The sequence below is a fragment of the Olea europaea genome, chromosome 3 (assembly GCF_002742605.1).
Source record: "Olea europaea var. sylvestris chromosome 3, O_europaea_v1, whole genome shotgun sequence".
Classification (NCBI taxonomy): Eukaryota; Viridiplantae; Streptophyta; class Magnoliopsida; order Lamiales; family Oleaceae; genus Olea; species Olea europaea.
This window is the reverse complement of record NC_036239.1, coordinates 22,126,407-22,145,035: the sequence shown is the minus strand read 5'-3', so window position 1 is coordinate 22,145,035 and position 18,629 is coordinate 22,126,407. Positions and strand designations below refer to the sequence as shown.

Genomic DNA, 18,629 nt, shown 5'->3' with positions numbered 1-18,629 from the left:
TTCCATGTGATAAATAACACATGCATTAGCTGGAAAACTCAACTTTGTAACTAGTTGCATTATCTTCAACTGAGGCTAAATATATAGTTGCAGCTAAAGCAGTGAAAAAAGGTCTATGGCTAAAAGGCATATTAAAAGAATTAGGACTTATGGAAAGTTTGGTAGAGCTATGTTCAGACAATCAAAGTGTCATTTTCTTAAGTAAAAATCCAATTTTTCATGATAGATCTAAGCATATACATATTAAATTTCATTTTATTAGAGATATAATTGAAAAAGGTAATATTAAGTGGATCAAAATTTCCACTGATGTTGATGCATGTACAAAGGTAATACCATTTAGTAAATTCATTAATTCTTTGAGATTATTGAATCTTGGAAGTTTGTTAATTTCTTCTTTTCTTTATGAACAAGTAATAAGAGCAAATAAAGTTAGTTATTTCTATTTAAGTCCACTTAGCTATGGTCTCAAATTACAGTAAGCCGGAGATTGTAAAGAATTGGATTTGCTGGAATTCAAATCCCAAAGATGGTTGCTGACATACTAACCATTTCTATTGTTTGACCTAATTGCCCAGTCTAACAAAGTGAAGTTCCAGATTTGAATTTGTAACTTCAACTGAATGAATGACTGAAGCTTGGAGGACTTATGACTAGTGGTGGGCAAAAACCGACTGAAATCGCTCAAATGGGCTGGATTTGATTTATTATTTGGCATTTCTCTGTTGGGTCGGGTTGGGTTAAGGGTTATGGTATAAACCTAAACCAAACAAATATAAACCTAAACCAAACCCGACCAACCCAACTCGTATAGAAAATTAAAATATAAAAAAGTCTTGAAGGTTGAAAAGAAAAAACGGGTGCAAGGTCTCCTCAGTCCCTCCCATTCCCATCTACCATGAAAGAAAACCCTAATCTCCTCCAATCCATCACAAAGTTTTTTCTTGATTCTAACCGTAAGTATCTATTACTCTTTTGGCATTTTCATATTTGATTTTTTGGGAAAAATGATGAAAATCCCAGCTTTGTACAAACGCATTATCAACATTTGAAATGTGGTGATGCGGTGAACGGCACTTTCCACACGAAATTTTCGATTCTAAGGAAGAATGAAAAAAATCCATCACAGCGCCCAAAGATGGCATTTTGCTTTCGCCTCTCTCGCCATAGTTACCAAGGTGAGTGTTTTTTTTTTTTTTTAAACCTAGATTGACTTTTGCTAGTCTCCCATGCTTTCTGGAAATTAAACGTTAGACAGCGGTCCCTGAACCTCTAGGGCCTTTGGTCAAAAATTATTGTGTTTTCTTTAATTTCTTATTGTTTTCTTACATTTTACTTTAAATCAATTTGAGTCACAAATCTAGGACCAATAGTTTTATTTTCTAACATTGCGCATTTTTATTTTAATAAGTGCTTATCTCCACAAGTTGGTTAGCTAAGATGAAATTTCGACATGTTAGGAAATTAACAAGAATTATGTATACGTTGAACAATACTACTTGTTAACAGCAAGCGAGATATATAACAAAATATGAAGTAGTGATCACAACACAAAAGAACACAATAAAATTGGTTGTGGAACGAAAAATTTATTAATAATGGAGAAATAATACAAAAAATGTTGTGTTTAAAGTATTATCTAACTTGTATAATGTGTCTAACTTGTAAAGAAGAGCCAACTATATACAGGAATCATATCAAAACTCTAACAATATTCTTTAAAATAGAAATAGTATAAAAAAACGTATAGAATAAAGGAATCAATATTTTTCTGAAAACCTAATTGAATTTGGGTCAAATTTTAACAAATCTTTACCTTAAACCAAATTCCATGCAATGAATCAAACTTCAAAAATTCTCCACCTGAAAACAAATTTCACTACTAGGCATCTGACTATTCAACAAGAATATTAACGAAATTCTCCACTAATCAAAATTTTCCATCTCTTCTACAAAATCCAACCAGGATAAGAATCCAAGCACTGCTAAGCAAAATTATATCCGGTTCTCAAAATTTGCTCAAATTATTGACATGAGTAGCAAAATTACAAAATAAATCAATAATTATCAAACGGGGCAACACCATACCCTGAAACAGCTCATTATCACAAAATATTTTTGTAGAAAGTTCTTCACTAAACTCAACACCTTCAACAACACTTAAAACGTATATAACTAAAATAGCTTCCCCATACCTTTGTGGAGGCTTAATATTTTTTCTAAGTTTGTCTCTAACCATTAAAAATGATGGCAATGCTAGTAGCGGTAGCAAAGCGACATTATCCATAACTTGTGAACTCAACCGAGCTATATTCTTTAACACGGATTCCAAATCAAACTCCAACGGTGCTATATCAAGTTGAATATCCACCAAAGTGGTAAACATTTGCCGATTGATCTTCAAAGAATCTACACAACATTGCAAGGCATACGATTGGGACTTTAGCTAGCCATCTAACATAACACGGGTGTCTTTACAAACTTTCAAGACTCCACCTTTACCAGTAAAATTATACCCTTTCGAATCAAGAGTAATCAAGTAGATAAGATTTGTTTTCAAATTTGGAACGTATCTTACTGCATCAAGTATTCTGGCCATCCCATCGAACATATTAAATCTAACTCTTCAAATATTAGATATTTGATAAAGTATGTTATTACCGATCACCACAACACCTTTAGAATCTTTTTCATAAATTGAAAACAAATCCCGATTTAAACATATGTAATAAATGCAAGCTTTATCAAGAATCCAATCCTTGTTAGATTCGGAGTTGCCGTTAGAAATAACAAAAATACTCAATTACTCAAATAGTTCTCTTGAATACCATGAACAACAAGGTCTTCTCCATGAGCCTTAGATCCAACACGATGTTTCATCTTATCTTTTGAGAACAAGGCATCATATACATCTTCAACGATGAGAGTATCACGACTATATAAAATCGAATTTCCAAACGACATATACGAACTGGGCAATGAATACAATAAAATCAAGGCCAAATCCTTTTTATCGTACTTAACCTCCAAATCTCTAAATTAGCAACAATATCTTTAAAAATAATTTGGTGATCTTCAAAAGATACGTCTTCTGTCATGAGATCATAATACAAACATTGCTTCAAGTGCAATTTGCTAGTTAGACATTTAGTCATGCACAATTTCTCTAACTTCAACCATAACATAATTTTGATTTTCTCCTTTAAAACGTCTTGAAAAATATGATTCGAAAGATGAAGATGAATTTGTTAAAAGCCTTTCAATCTTTGTCTAAGTTAGACCTTTGATTTTGAAACTTTGAAAGTGGAAATTGACTTTACTTTTCAATTTTTTCTTACTTCAATATGTATATAACTATATATACATTCATTCTAATACATTCTTCAAGCAACAACTTTCAATTGATCACACGAATACACATATACTATTCTCTCTCTCTCTCTCTCCCTCTTATAATTGGCATTTAGTTAAAATGGAGTTTATGGGTGGAAATAGCCAACTCTTGTCCAAGCTAGCAGCCAGTGATCAGCGTGGAGAAAATTCTCCTTATTTTGATGGATGGAAAGCGTATGAAAATGATCCTTTTCATCCAACTAAAGATCCTAATGGTGTTATCCCAGAATATACCTATGCGATCGCGTAGGCTTATGAAAATTGGCGTTTTAATTCCATGCCTTGGTATTCGTGATCGCATAGGAGTTTCTACTATGCGACCGCATAGTAGAACAAACTTTCAAGTTATGTCATGTTGGTCCTCAAACTTCATTCCTCTACTTCTTGACATCCTCTCGTGTTTCTAGTTGTTCCAATGTTCCATTATGATCTCCAATTGGTGCTTAGCTTGATCAATTGCTTGATGTGTCCATCGGATCAAATTTAGATAATTGCACTTTGGTCCCTGAACTTTCACTTTGATTCATTTTGGTCCTTTTTGCTACTTTTTCTTGTGAATTCCGTCAAGTCCATCAATACACCATACAATCCAACAATTGAATGAATTTAAGCCACAATTTAATTATTTTGCTTGTAATTTAGTCATGTTTGTGCATTAAATAAGTGCACAAAAATGTACTTACCAAATCCCTCAAACTTGAACTGTTATTTGTCCTCAAACAAGATAGTGACTTAAATCTCAACAAACATGGCTTAATAACCTGCCTTATCTTAGAATTGGAATTCAGTAATTAACAAAGGAAACAGTTTCAATAATGCGAGAATAGAATTTATCTTTACTTGTCGGGTGCAAAACTCATCGTGTGTGTGTGTACTCATACCAACATAGTCAGCTCATGATTGGTTCAATCCCGATCCCAAAATGGTCAAATATGTCCTTACTTCGCTCGAAAGATGCACAACTCCCCAAACTTATCATTTTCACTCAATTATCCCGGGATTGTGTTTTAAAGTTAAGGGTTTAGGTAATAGTAATCCTTACTCTCTCTTTATTTGGATAGATTTTACTATTACAGGTTCGTATGTCAACAAGTGAAGACTCTCCTAGATTTGATTGCTTTGACACCTTAGATTAAACTAAGATACTTGTCTCAGCTTGAAGGTGTGATTCTTATCAATATATATATATAAATCATCTTCTCATTTACTTTCTATATAGCCTCTGTAGCAAGCTTTAGGCCAATGACTCCCAAACAATTGGCTTTAGGGCACCAGATTTCAAATCCTTACAGGCTTATTTACTCAAGTTATAAAGGCTCGATCAGATGACTTTTTATTGACATCTTTCCCTCTTGATTTTTATATGACCCCTATAACGAGCTTTGGGTCGGTGTCTCACAAATCAGTTGGCTTTAGGGCACCAGATTTCGAGATATCATTAAAGGCTTACTTGCTCGAGTCATAAAGGTTTGGAAAGGTATCAAATTTTCTTAACCTAGATTTATGTCCCTTTATTTTTCTAGACATTTGGTCTTTGAAATCAACCCCCAAATTAAGACTTTCTCCCAGTCTTCATCTCATTTGTCTAGGCAATCCACATAGTGTAATTCATTCACGGAGCCCCAACTTATCTCAATATTCCCCTATAATTGTTAAACCTTCTTCAAACTATGCATTAAAGCATTTTGGTTTATGGATCTACATTATGGCTAAATCTAGTCGGGGTTTTCTGATTTCTTCTGCTTTATTCAAACCCAATCACTTACCTGACATATATGGTATGAGTGACATGCATATGGAATGTCAAGTACTACCCCCAACAAGTATCAGTTAATTAAATTCAGCACTATATTCACAGTTCCTAACACATACCTATCTCAATAATCACATCATTGCCGGCAAGACTATCAAACCAACGCAGGCATGCAATGAACCAAATATAGTATATTAATGCAATAATCACTCGTCAAGCACACAATGTTCAACCAGTGTCATAGAATTGAAAATTTACATTCCATGTCGATAATTGTGTTTTCAAAAGCAAAAGGGTCTCGTTCAAAATATGCCACCACCCCCAAACTTATATATTACATTGCCCTCAATGTGAAAAATAAAGGTTTCAAATGACATATTTTGAAGACAATTGCAAATTAGAGTTAGCAAATGAGTGAAATAAACTCCCCTGATCAATATGGAGGTGGTGGTGGGAAAATTTTCCTGTTGTACCATCATCTGGAGGTGGAGGTAAGCGTGCTAAAATCTCTCTCATCATTGTTGACTGCTGCGCCATCTCCTATTGGATTTTGCCAACACGTGTCTCCATTCGGCCCAGACGTTCCCAAGTCTCATTCACTCGCAATTGGATGTCATCCACCCAGCCCACATACATACTCAGTCGACCGTTCATAGTTTCCATCTCCCTCATGGCTACCTCTGAATCCAGGTGAGCGACTCGTGCCATACTAGTGGCGATGCGAATGTCACGTTGGACTGTCTGTATGTCAGTCTTCAAAGCCCCCATAGCCTGCTGGAGACCCTGTATGTCGTGGCTGGTTCCCATGGTGGTGGCGAATATCTAACGCTAAAATTGTGTATCCACCTCAATCTGTGGTGGTGGAGCTTGTGGCATTTCTTGATCTGCAGGCACCTGACCCTGCTCTTCCTGCTGCCTGCGGCGCTCGTTTTCTTACTTTTTCCTGTACTTTATCCTAGCTCTATCTTGAGCTTCCAATGTACTGCGATTTATAGGGGGGTTGGGTTTTACATGTGCCTCCCCTGGTGTGTTATTGATACCAGCATGCAAGTGGTCAGACCCTGGTGTGTCGATTTCTGCATTGAAATTTGCGTAGAATTCTCCCACCAATAATTCATAGATCTGATGTGGTAGCTCTGTTACCTTTGCCCACCCATAGTTATCCACCAAAGTGATCAACTCAAAATCTAGAAAATCCTCTAATTTAGCCGCCCACTCTGGTGTTACTATTCACTAACTCACAATGTTTTCATAGTGGGCTGCTGTCTCAGGATTTAAAAATCTTTGTATCCCGCCTTCAAGAACTCAAGTAAGGGCTGTCCTGGAAGATGAACCAACTTTTTCTTTCCCTTTCGAGGTTCGTTTTGGAGGCATCCCGCAAAGTTGCAAAATAGCATTCATTAAACTTCTTGTTGAAAAACGATAAATGGAATGAGATCAGTAAGGCATGTATTTGACAAATCCCCCAAACTTGCTTCAACATGCATATATAACACATTGGTGTACAATATTCAAAACATGATATTCAAGATAGTAGAAATATTGCGCAAACAGGAAAAACTAGCAAAATTTGGTCCAAATATGCACATTTATGAAAATTTAATCCATGATCAAGTGCGTACTTTCAACCTAGGGCATCGTCGAGAAATATCAAATTTTTTTCGAGCAATCTCTAGGCATAGGAAAGTATTCAATGAGATCTATCACATACTCAATTTTCAAATCAATTGGATTTCGTTTGGTGTGTCAAATTATGATGTAAAGTAGGGGACGTAGAGTGCCGTGACCTAGCCATGTGCATGTATGTTGATGTTGGGTGTAGGTGTTTTCTAATTCAAATTATGTGGTAATTCATCACAAAAAGGTAATACATTCAATCATCAATCACATGCAACGTTAGATGCACAAAAATGCAATAGAATTTTAACTTGGGCATTTTATCGAACATATTGTGTGCACTATGAAATTTTTCCTGTTTTGGCTATTGATGCTTTGTCAATTGGCTCCACATTCACATATTAATCACAAACCTAACACGCAATCCCTGTCAATTACTGAAAATTAAGACAGCCCAAATCCTCAATTTCGAAATTGTAAAGTAGTGTGTAGGGTGCTTACCTTAGAACATTTGGTAGAATTGTAGGATTTGAGGTCTTTACTTACTTCAATGTGCGATGGAGCAAAAATTGGTGTGTGTTTTTTGTGTTGATCTCATGGGTTGAGGGTTCGGGAGCGATGTGGGTACGCATGTGTGTGTGGGTGCAAGAGATAATTGAAGGGGGATGAGAGGGAAGTGAGTAAAAGTGAACCTGTCATGGTTTGAATCCATGACCGATTCAACACTATGCGGCCCCATAGTGATTAATTTGGCCCCCCAATTATTTTCGATTGCTGTCTATGCGACCGCATAGACATTATGTCTATGCGATCGCATAGACACTGTTTTTTTTTAAATTAATAAAATACAATGGAATAAGACAAAACAAAATAAAGTAAAATTAAAAAATTTGATTTTCTCCCGAGACTATGTTCTCGACCAAATTTGGTTTTCAATCAACATCGTGACCCGACCGTTCAACATCCCAAACTTTTCAAAGTCAGACTTTTAAGCTTCTTGGTGTGTGTGTGGGTTCTAAGTAGTGCTAAAAATCACCTTGAACTCTCAATAACACATTGCCCTTTGGATTTTTTAAAACGAAGTTTTGTCTTGAAATGCGTGAATTACACTCCCAATCACCCAAAAACAACCTCATTCTATTTTAACTTGTGCTTAATGCCTAAGGACTTGTGTGAACAGTGCTTAGACTCTATTGACATGCAAGGATGTTCGATGACTTAACAAAAAATGCAAACGTGAAATTAAAATTTCCTAAGCTAATGTAAACAAAGATAAAACAAATCAAAGGATACAGTAGGTTGCCTCCCATCCAGCGCTAGTTTATAGTCGATAACTTGACTTTTCCAATTGTGCTTCAATTTGGTGTTCCGAGTTGAATGGTGGACTTTTGTTTTGAGAAATCCCCGCCCCAATAGTGTTTCAACCTTTGCCCATTAACTGTGAATGTTTCTTTTATTCCATGGCTGACCTGTATAGCTTCATATGGCAGAACTTTAGTGATAGTGTAGGAGCCCGACCACCTTGATCTCAATTTTTCAGGGAAAAGCTTGAGCCTCGAGTTATATAACAGGACTTTTTGCGCTACCTCGAAATCTTATCTCTGAATGTGTAGATCATGCTAACTTTTGGTGCGTTCTTTGATAAGCTTCGAGTTTTCATATGCTTCCATTCTTAATTCATCTAACTCATTGAGTTGCAATAAACGCTTTTCACCGGCGATTTTCAAATCCATGTTCAATTGTTTCATAGCCCAGTATGTCCGATGTTCTATTTCCAATGGAAGGTGGCATGCTTTTCCAAAGACTAGGCGGAATGGAGACATGCTTATCGGTGTCTTGAATGCTATCCTGTATGTCCAAAATGCATCATCCAACTTTTTTAACAAGTCTTTTCAGGATGAATTTACTGTGACCTCTAATATTCTCTTCAGTTGTCGATTGGACACTTCAACTTGCCCGCAGGTTTGAGGATGATATGGGGTTGCAACTCGATTTTTAACCTCATATTTACTCAATAATTGCTCAAATTGGCGATTGCAAAAATGTTTACCCCTATCACTGATTATTGCCCGCGGTGTGCTATATCTGGTGAAGATGTATTTCTTCAAGAACCCAATTACCATTTTAGCGTCATTCGTTGGTAATGCAACTGCCTCCACCCATTTTGACACATAATCAACTGCTACCAGGATGTACTGATTTGAAAATTATGGGAAAAACGGTCCCATAAAATTGATTCCTCAGACGTCAAATATCTCTACTTCCAATATGTTGTTTAGTGGCATCTCATTCCTTGTTGAGATGTTCCTAGTGTGTTGAAATCTATCACACCTCTTAACATATTCAAAGGTGTCTCTGAACAATGTAGGCTAATAGAACCCTGACTGTAAAATCTTAGGTGCAGTCTTTGAAGCCCCCATATGTCCCGCATAAACAGATGAATGACAATGCTCAAGAATTTTAGGTACTTCATCTTCAGGTATATACCTTCTCACAATCTGATCAGCCCCTTGTCTATAAAGAATAAGATCTTCCCAAAAATAATATTTTAGCTCGGCAAAGAACTTCTTCTGGTCAAGTAATTTGGCGGTGGGATTGACCTAGCCAAATAATTGATGATGTCTGCATACCATGGGGCTTCTTCTGCACTGAACATCTGTTCATCTGGAAAAATCTCATTGATTTTCACTGACGTTTCTGGCTCTTCTTGTTCTAATCTCGACAGGTGATCTGCTGCCACGTTTTTACTGCCTTTCTTGTCCCTAATTTTAATGTTGAATTCTTGCAACAGTAACACCCAACGGATTAACCTCGGCCTGCCATCCTTCTTTGTCATTGATACTTCAACGCAGCGTGATCTTTGTAGACTATGACTTTAGACCCCACAAGATATGATCTGAATTTGTCAAAGATATAGACCACCGCCAAGAGCTCCTTCTCAGTGGTTGTGTAGTTGATTTGGGCATCATTTAATGTTTGGTTTGCATAATATATTACATGGAAAATCTTGTTCTTCGGCTGCCCCAATACTGCACCTATGGCATGATCACTAGCATTGCACATTAACTTGAAAGGCAACTCCCAATCAGGTGCTACAATTACTGGCGCTGACGTGAGTTTCTCCTTCAAAGTGTTGAAGGCTTTCAGACATCCCTCATTAAATTCGAAAGACACATCCTTCATTAACAGGTTGCAGAGGGGCTTGGTGATTTTTGAAAAATCTTTTATAAATCTCCTGTAGAATTCAGCATGTCCCAAGCAGATGTGAACCCCTTGAATCTTTGCTTTGTCCACCTCAATCCCTTTTGCCGTGACCCGATGCCCAAGTACGTTCCCCTCTTGCACCATGAAGTGACATTTTTTCCAGTTTAATACTAAATTAGTTTCCCTGCATCTTTGTGATACCAGATTCAGGTGTTCCAAACACTCGTCAAACGAAGACTCGAAGATCAAGAAGTCATCCATAAATATCTCAATAAATTTCTCTATCATGTTTGAGAAAATTGCCATCATACAACGTTGAAAAGTGGCAGGGGCGTTGCAAAGGTCGAAAGGCATCCTACGGTATGCGAAAGTACCATAAGGGCATGTGAATGTAGTTTTCTTATGATCGTCTAGTGCCATTGGTATCTGATTGTAACCCGAATACCCGTCGAGGAAGCAGTAATGTGAGTGGCCTGGAGCATTTGGTCTATAAACAGAAGGAAAAAGTGATCTTCCCTTGTTGCTGCATTGAGTTTGCGGTAATCAATGCAAACCCTCTATCCTGTGACTGTTCTGGTTGGTATCAACTCATTCTTCTCATTGGGTACTACCATTATTCCTCATTTCTTTGGCACCACTTGAACTGGGCTAGTTTATGCACTATCTGATATCAGATATATGATTCCAGCATCAAGAAGTTTGAGTACTTCTGTTCTCACCACTTCTTTCATATTTGGGTTCAACCTTAACTGACTTTCTATGGTTGGCAAAAAATTCTCTTCCATGAGAATCTTATGCATGCACAGTGAGGGGCTGATCCTTTCGATATCTGCTATGGTGTATCCAATTACTGTCTAGTTCTCCTTGAGCACCCTAATTAGTTTCTCTTCTTCCACTTCGCTGACTGTGTTTGAAATGATCACAGGGAGTGTACAGGATTTCCCCAAGGAAGCATATCTGAGGTGTGGTGGTAACTGCTTGAGTTCTAGTTTCGGTGGCTCCTGAATGGATGGTAGTGGTTTTGTAGGTCCCTTTCCAAGCTCCTCAAAATGCCTTTTGTGCATATAAGGTAGGTTGGTATCCAGAAACCTTACACAAGTTTCCATCTCCATTGAATCAGACTGCGTTGACTACGAATGTGCAATGCAAGCTTCATATGCATCTAATGAGTTGTGTAAGTAAAAAGGAGTCTTGGATCACCATGTCAATCACGTCGATTCGAAACAGCTGCCTATCTCTGTAGGTAGTTTCATTGCCTTGAAATTATTAAACGAGATCTGCTCTTCTCCCAATCTCAATATCAGTTGATCGTGCTGAATGTCGATCAAGTCTCTTCCTGTTGCCAAAAATGGTCTGTCCAGTATCAATGGAATATCTTTGTCTTCTACCATGTCCAAGATTAGGAAATCCGTAGGAAAATTGAATTTTTCCACCTGGAAAAGCACATCTTCAATTATTCTCCTGGGATGTGTTAACGATCTGTCAGCCAGCTACAGTGTTACAGTAGTAACCTTAGCTTTTCCCAAGACAAGTTTCTTGAAAACCGATAGAGGCGTTAAATTAATACTTGCACCAAGATCACACAAAGCTTTATCAAAATGAACTTCACCAATAGTGTAAGAAACAGTAAAACTCCTTGGATCTTTCAATTTTGGTGGGAGCTTTTTTTGAATTCTGGCACTGCATTCCTCTATTAGCATTACTGTTTTGTGATCTCCTAGCTTGCGTTTATTTGATAATATATCCTTCGGGAACTTTACGTAGCTAGGCATCTAGAATAATGCATCAGCGAGTGGGATGTTGATGTGGAGTTTCTTAAAAACTTCAAGAAATTTCTTGTATTACTACTCAAAGAGTTCTGTTTTTTCAGCCTCTGTGGAAAAGGTATAGGAGGTTCATGAGAGTTAACGGTTTCTTTACTCTATGTTTTGTCCGATTTTTCAGCTGGGATAGATTCGTCCATCTGTTCATCATGCTCTATAGGTTCTTCTATAGTTGGGAATTCTATTTCTTGATTTTCACCTGGCCTTTTTACATGGATTTCTGGTAGCTGCTTTCCACTTCGAGTTGGCCTTAGCATGCTCCTTTGGGTTTATTTCCATGTTACTTGGCAAGTTTCTCGATGCTATGCCAGTCAATGCTATGGCTAATTGTCCCACTTGAGTTTTCCAAATTTTTTATAACTACATTTTCTGGTAGCTGCTTTCCACTTCGAGTTGGCCTTAGCATGCTCCTTTGGGTTTATTTCCATGTTACTTGGCAAGTTTCTCGATGCTATGCCAGTCAATGCTATGGCTAATTGTCCCACTTGAGTTTTCCAAATTTTTTATAACTACATTTTGGTTCTGAAGTGTAGCTTCAGTCTTCTCCATGAATTTTCCTATCATTTCTTCAAACTAAGGTTTCTTCTCTTGCTTCTGGAATTGTCCTTTGGCTTGTTTTGATTCTAATTGCTCTAAGAGAAGTTTGGATGCTTCTTCCAACTCGGATTAAATGTTTTCCCATATGTGTTATTTTGTTGCCGCTATTCCCATTGAGCATAATCTACTTGCTCTACTTCTTGTACAAAGATTGGACATTCTACTGTTACATGCTCAGCTCCACATTCTTCACAATTGGCCTTTTTCGACTATGTTACGGTAGCTGATTGTGTCATGTTTTCCACCTTATTAAATAATGAGTCAATTTTTGCTGACAAGGCGGAATAGACGTCCACTTCATAAACCCTCGGTGTCTTCTTTTGAACTGCTCGTTCCGATGTCCACATAGCTGAAGTGGTGGCCATGGTCTCGAAAAGTTTCAGTGCCTCATCAATTGTCTTTTTGGACAATGATCCGTTCGATGATGAGTCAACCATGCTTTTAAAAGTTGGAAGTAATCCCGCATAGAAGTATTGTACTTGAATTCCCTTGCTAATCCCATGGTGTGGACACTTTCGCAGCATATTCTTGAACCGATTCCAAGCTTCATCGAAATTTTCCGAGTCACCTTGGCAAAAAACAGAGATGTCGTGCTTGAACTTCGTGATCTTAGCGGGTGGGAAGAACTTAGTGCATAATTTTTGGCCTAGATCATTCCATGTGGTGATGCTTGCGATTGGTTGTGAATCCAGCCATTCAATTGTCTTGTCGTGCAGTGTATGTGGGAACAACCTTAATCTTATTGCATCGTCTGAAATTCCTTGATATCTAAAGTGTTGGCACATTTCCAGAAAACGAGAAACATGCGTGTGTGGATTCTCTTCAGTCCTTCCATAGAATTGATGACTGTTTTGAAATAATTGTATCACATTAGTCTTCAGTTGGAAGTTCGACTGTCCAAACGGTGGATATACTATACTTGACTGGCTTTTAATTATCTGAGGGGTCATGAAATCTCTCACGAGCATATTTCCTTCATCTATTGCCCCTTCTTCATTGGCCAAAAAAATTGGATTATTCTGCACGTTGGCCATTCATTGATGTGCCTCTCTGTTTTCTCCCTGCCTTCGATGGGAAGTGTGTTCGATTTCTGGATCAGCTGGTGTCAATTCTCCTTCAGCAGATCTTATCATGCAAATCTACAAGAAGAGTTAATAGGAGTGCTTAGATGTTAAAATGAAATAATAACTAGAACAAACCAAAATGAAATTAATTAAAATAAAACACAAAAAAATAATAGGAAATGTAAATATGGATGTCTGAATTAGTGCCAATTTAGATAAAATTAAACGAATACTCAATCTCCGGCAACGACGCCAAAAACTTGTTCACGAAATATTTTTTTTCATTTAAAATCACTGCAAGTGTACGGTTCGTTAACAAGTAATAAAGTGAACTTTTTTGAGTCTGAATATCGTCCCGCAGAGATTGAATAGTTCAATTTTACCTAGTGTAGCCTTAACCGAAACGAAATCACTCAATATGAATATCTACCTAAATGAACCCTAATTTTAGAAAGAAACCCCTAATTTTATGAAAACCCTAATTATGCAAAATTGAAGATTGGAATGAATTCAAGTATGCAAAACGATATTTTAATGAATTAAAATGCAAATTATATGTTATAGTGCGAATTGGTTGTATTCAATTGAAATTAAAAACACTAGGATCACGATTTTCCATGCAATTATCACCTTAACCACAGTTTCACAATGTGACAACACACTTAAATTATTGATGAATCAGTCATCCTATTCTATCCAATACTCTCTCTCAAGATGTATCGAACCTATTTTTACATACCACAAGTTTATATTTCTATGAGAAGTGCATATATAAAAATGCATGCGGTCTTGTGAACACTTAAAAATTCACATAGGGCATAGCGGTATATTTCTATCCCCCTATCGGACCCTACGATGATTTATATTATGTCGAACCTATTCCAATTATCTCGAATACAAGAATAAGCCACCTAAATTCACACAATTACGGGCCCTTAATTGCGGGAACAAAAATTGTATATAAATCATTCAAAACAATCAAAACGTGTCTTTAATGTCAAATTGTAAAACTAGAAAATTAAAGATCAAATCACATGGTACATCGATCTCCTAGTACATGAAAATCTAGCCTAGCATTGATAAACTATAAGAATACATCAGATTTTGAAGAAAGAACATCACCGAATTATGAATATTTGATAAATCTTCAAAATCCTTGTGTAATTCTTCGTTACTTGCGCTCAAAATCCTCTACAATATGTGGTTTCTTGCCTCCCAATGCGTTCTCCTCTATTTCTAACGGATTTGGGTATTTATATCGCGTATAAATTAAGTTTCCATAAGAATTTTATTGCGAATAGGAAATAGCAGAATCAGCCCCTAGAATATACTTATGCGACCACATGGGCTCACGAAAATTGACGCTTTAAATTCCCTGCCTGGGTATTCGTGACTGTATAGGAGTTTCTACTATGGGACCGCATAGTAGAACAAACTTTTAAGTTATGTCATGTTGGTCCTCAAACTTCATTCCTCCACTTCTTGACCTTTTCTCGTGTTTCTAGTTGTTCAAATGTTCCATTATGATCTCCAATTGGTGTTTAGCTCGATCAATTGCTTGATGTGTCCATCGGATCAACTTTCAAATAACTGCACTTTGGTCCCCTGAACTTTCATTTTGATTCATTTTGGTCCTTTGTGCTACTTTTTCTCGTGAATTCCATCAAGTCCATCATTACACCCTACAATCCAACAATTGAGCGAATATAAGCCACAATTTAATTATTTTGCTTGTAATTTAGTTATGTTTGTGCATTAAATAAGTGCACAAAAATGCACTTATCATTATCCAAATGGGCCTTGCTAAAATCAGGTTTATTTGAATGTTGCAGAAATATTTGTTGGCTTACTTTCAGAGAAGAAAATATTTCAGTCATGTTGAGGTTATGTTATATACTTATCTCCTTTCTTGTTGATTTGATTGTGATTTACAGTTTTCTTTCGACTTGATTAAGGAATGGATTAAGAAAAATCCACTAGCGTCAATTTGTACTAGTGAAGGAGTTAAGGCTTTCAAGAACATTGCCATCTTTCAAGATCACCATGGCTTGCAGGAATTCAGAAATGTATAGAAAATGCTAATATATTTATACTCGTCTACGTAAAATTTTTTTTTTCATTCTACTGGATTCATGAATATTTCCACTAAGGCATTCTTCCATTCGATTTCTTTCAGGCTGTGGCGAAGTTTATGGGAAAGGTGAGAGGTGGTAGAGTTTGACCCCGACCGCATAGTGATGGCCGGTGGAGCCACCGGAGCAAATGAACTGATAATGTTTTGTTTGGCTGATCCTGGGGATGCATTTTTGGTCCCTTCACCTTATTATCCAGCGTAAGTACATAAAAATACACGGTTCACTGTAATATTGATTTCTATTTACTTTGTAATATTGATTTCTATTTACTTTGTAATATACACGGTTCACTGGAAATCAAAATCATGTTACGATTTTTTTTTTATTTTTTTATTTTTTTTGCACTGCATTGGAGATAAATAGATAATGTTTAATAAAAATATTAAGACAACCTAAAAGAGTCAAACGGACTATTGTCGGTCTTTCCAGGTCTAAGAAAGAAATTTTATGTAAAGATTTGTAATGTGGATCTGCCATTTTTTGTTACTCAAGTCCCATTTTTTCCTTTCTGGAATGTTGTTGTTGAAGTCGACAGGTATATCTACAAATTGGGTCAAGTAGGAGAGCTATAATTGAGACATAGGACTCTCTTTTTCTATCTGGACCCTACCACCTAAGTTATGAATTCCAGACAGAATTCTCCTAAGCTGGTGAACCATAAAATATTATCAAAACCGAACAGGTCACATTGGCTACTAAGAAAATTTTCAAACACATGTTTTACTAGGGCTACTGTTGTCTAATTCTCCAAAATTCAATGAAGTGACCGTAGACTAAAAATCCAATCACTCACAAGTCCGTGTTGCAAGTTAGAAATCCTAATTCTACCAGAAAATAGCAATAAATTTACAAAAAGAAAATAAATAGCTTAACACATAAAGTTTATGTAGGTTCTCTTCAATATGAGACTATTACCTTCCGTCGCTATAATAATTCACTATAATGAAAAGAAGTTTATTAGAAAAAACTGCAAGTATAAGTGGGACAAGAAATCATAAATAGATATTTAGAAAATCGGAAATGGAAGGCAGCCAGACAGGCGGGTCCAATTTTGTCTCTGTGGAGGCGATTATTAATGGAATTTGATACGACATTAATGAAACATATGAGTTATAGGCGCAACACCTGTATATATATATATATATATATATATATATATATAGTTTCTTTTCTTTGGTTTTTCATTTTTGTTAACTATCAAAGGAAAAATGTCATTTGTCCCCATGTAAACAGTATGGCAGTTTTTCCATGTACAAGTAGAATTATTTGAAACATATTTTAATATTTTCTATAGAATGTACTCATTTGAAAAATTATGATACTGATGTGAGGAATTCACGACCTTTAAAGTTAATGGGTTGCAGAAAAATTTATGATACTAATTTTGATTCTAGATAGGAAAGTAAAAGAATTATTACTCCAGTTTTACATTCTAATAGAGTGAAGCTTGGACCAATTCAAATAGAATAACAAGTCAAATACTAGAACTATCAACACACGTTACCAATATGTGTATCAATCTAATAGTATTTTAAGGACACACGTTATCCAAGTTGAAGTATTCGTACAATAAATATGAAATCAACACACGTTACCAATATGCGTATCAACACATGTTACCACTTACCATTGCGTGTCCAATTGTTCTGACAGCCAGACATGCTGGTCCAATTGTATATGTTTGCAATCGATTATTAATGGGATTTGATATGACATCAAGGAGACATATATACTCAAATATGTTCTGTAGAATAAATTTATTTGACCTTATTACTTTAGTGATATTAGAATTGTCAAAGCTGAAAACTCATATTGATACTAATTTGAGGAACTTGCGACTTTTAAAACTAACGAGTTGGTGTTTATTGGGATTTTGATTCTAGACTAGATAGGAAACTAAAATAATCATTATACTCCAGTTTTACATTGAGTACTTTTATTTTGATAGAACGAAACTTGGACCATGTCGAATAGAATGATAAGTTAAAAATTATATCTATCAACACGCATGTTACCAATAGTGTATCCATCTAATAGTATTTTCAGGAGATTCATTGAAGGTAATTAAGATACTTTTTATTTTAAAGAGTCACATTGAATTTAAGATTCAATGTAATTTTTATTTTTATTTTCTAAAATAAAAAATCTTCTTTTCTCTCATCATTTGGGGAGTTAAACTCACTTTTCGCTTGTATTATATATTGATTAGTATTATTCTAAATTAAAAAAGATGGCAAAAAGTACGATACATGATAATTGAAAATAGTGAAATAGTTAAACTAAAGAGTTTGTTGAAATGGGTTAAAAATTTTACTCTTTAAATTTAAAATTTTTCTCTATTATATGCAAGATGCTTTTAAAATAAAGAACTTCCCTGGAGTTGCTCCTTAATATAGAGCTTAATTTTTCAAATTTTTAATTGTCAAAAAGTTACAATAGGAGGGATCTTTAGCCCTTGATTGATGGCTTTTAATTTATTTATTATACTCATTTTTAATTAAATATTCACACAATAAAATATTTACACATAAACTCAAAATTTTCCACGCTTTTTAAGTACAAAATAATATTTAACAATTAAAGGCCACCAAACAAGGACTTAAATTTGATTTTCAACAAGTTAAAAGTACATGTGATAGGAAAAAGAAAAAGAAAAATGCATTTGAGTTCAACTTGCAAAAAATTCAATGGATCACCAAGTCAAAATTACCTAAGTGCCCCTTTTTTTCACGCATTCATTTTCAATCACACATTCACACAATAAAATATTCTTCACGAAAACTAAAACTTTTTCCTACTTTGTAACTATACGTTCTCCTAAATTTACTATTCAAAATATTATTTTCCCTAAATAATGCTCATTAAACACGGGCTAAATGTCCTTCAAATGATATTGTAATTCTTATTATCTTTCACCCCATTGTAACATATATCTTGTTGTGCAAATACTTCGACTAGGGTAGCGTGTTCGTGTTCGACACTTATCGACTATTTTATCATGATCATTTTTTTTGTTTATATAAAATATTATATATTTTCAACT

General features: G+C 35.7%; 1 protein-coding gene and 1 pseudogene across 1 annotated transcript; one reads left to right on the top strand and one right to left on the bottom strand.

Annotated features, from left to right (window-relative positions):
• Positions 1 to 8,118: 8,118 nt before the first annotated feature.
• LOC111380020 lies at positions 8,119 to 8,886 on the bottom strand. Its single transcript, XM_023003484.1, has 3 exons — positions 8,720 to 8,886; positions 8,388 to 8,611; positions 8,119 to 8,345 (listed from the first exon to the last, which is right to left on the bottom strand). The coding sequence occupies exons 1-3, from the start codon at positions 8,884 to 8,886 to the stop codon at positions 8,119 to 8,121; spliced, it is 618 nt and encodes a 205-aa protein (XP_022859252.1).
• A 6,388-nt stretch (positions 8,887 to 15,274) lies between these two features.
• On the top strand, positions 15,275 to 15,802 carry LOC111380001 (annotated as a pseudogene).
• Positions 15,803 to 18,629: the final 2,827 nt, after the last annotated feature.

Excerpts from the sequence above, each read along its gene's own strand:
- LOC111380020 (XM_023003484.1), bottom strand. The coding sequence starts at position 8,886 with ATGGTAATTGGGTTCTTGAAGAAATACATCTTCACCAGATATAGCACA. Across the intron at positions 8,612-8,719 it reads TATCATCCTCAAACCTGCGG|GATAGCATTCAAGACACCGA; the intron begins GCAAGTTGAAGT and ends TTGGACATACAG. Across the intron at positions 8,346-8,387 it reads TATCAAAGAACGCACCAAAA|CGCAAAAAGTCCTGTTATAT; the intron begins GTTAGCATGATC and ends ATTTCGAGGTAG.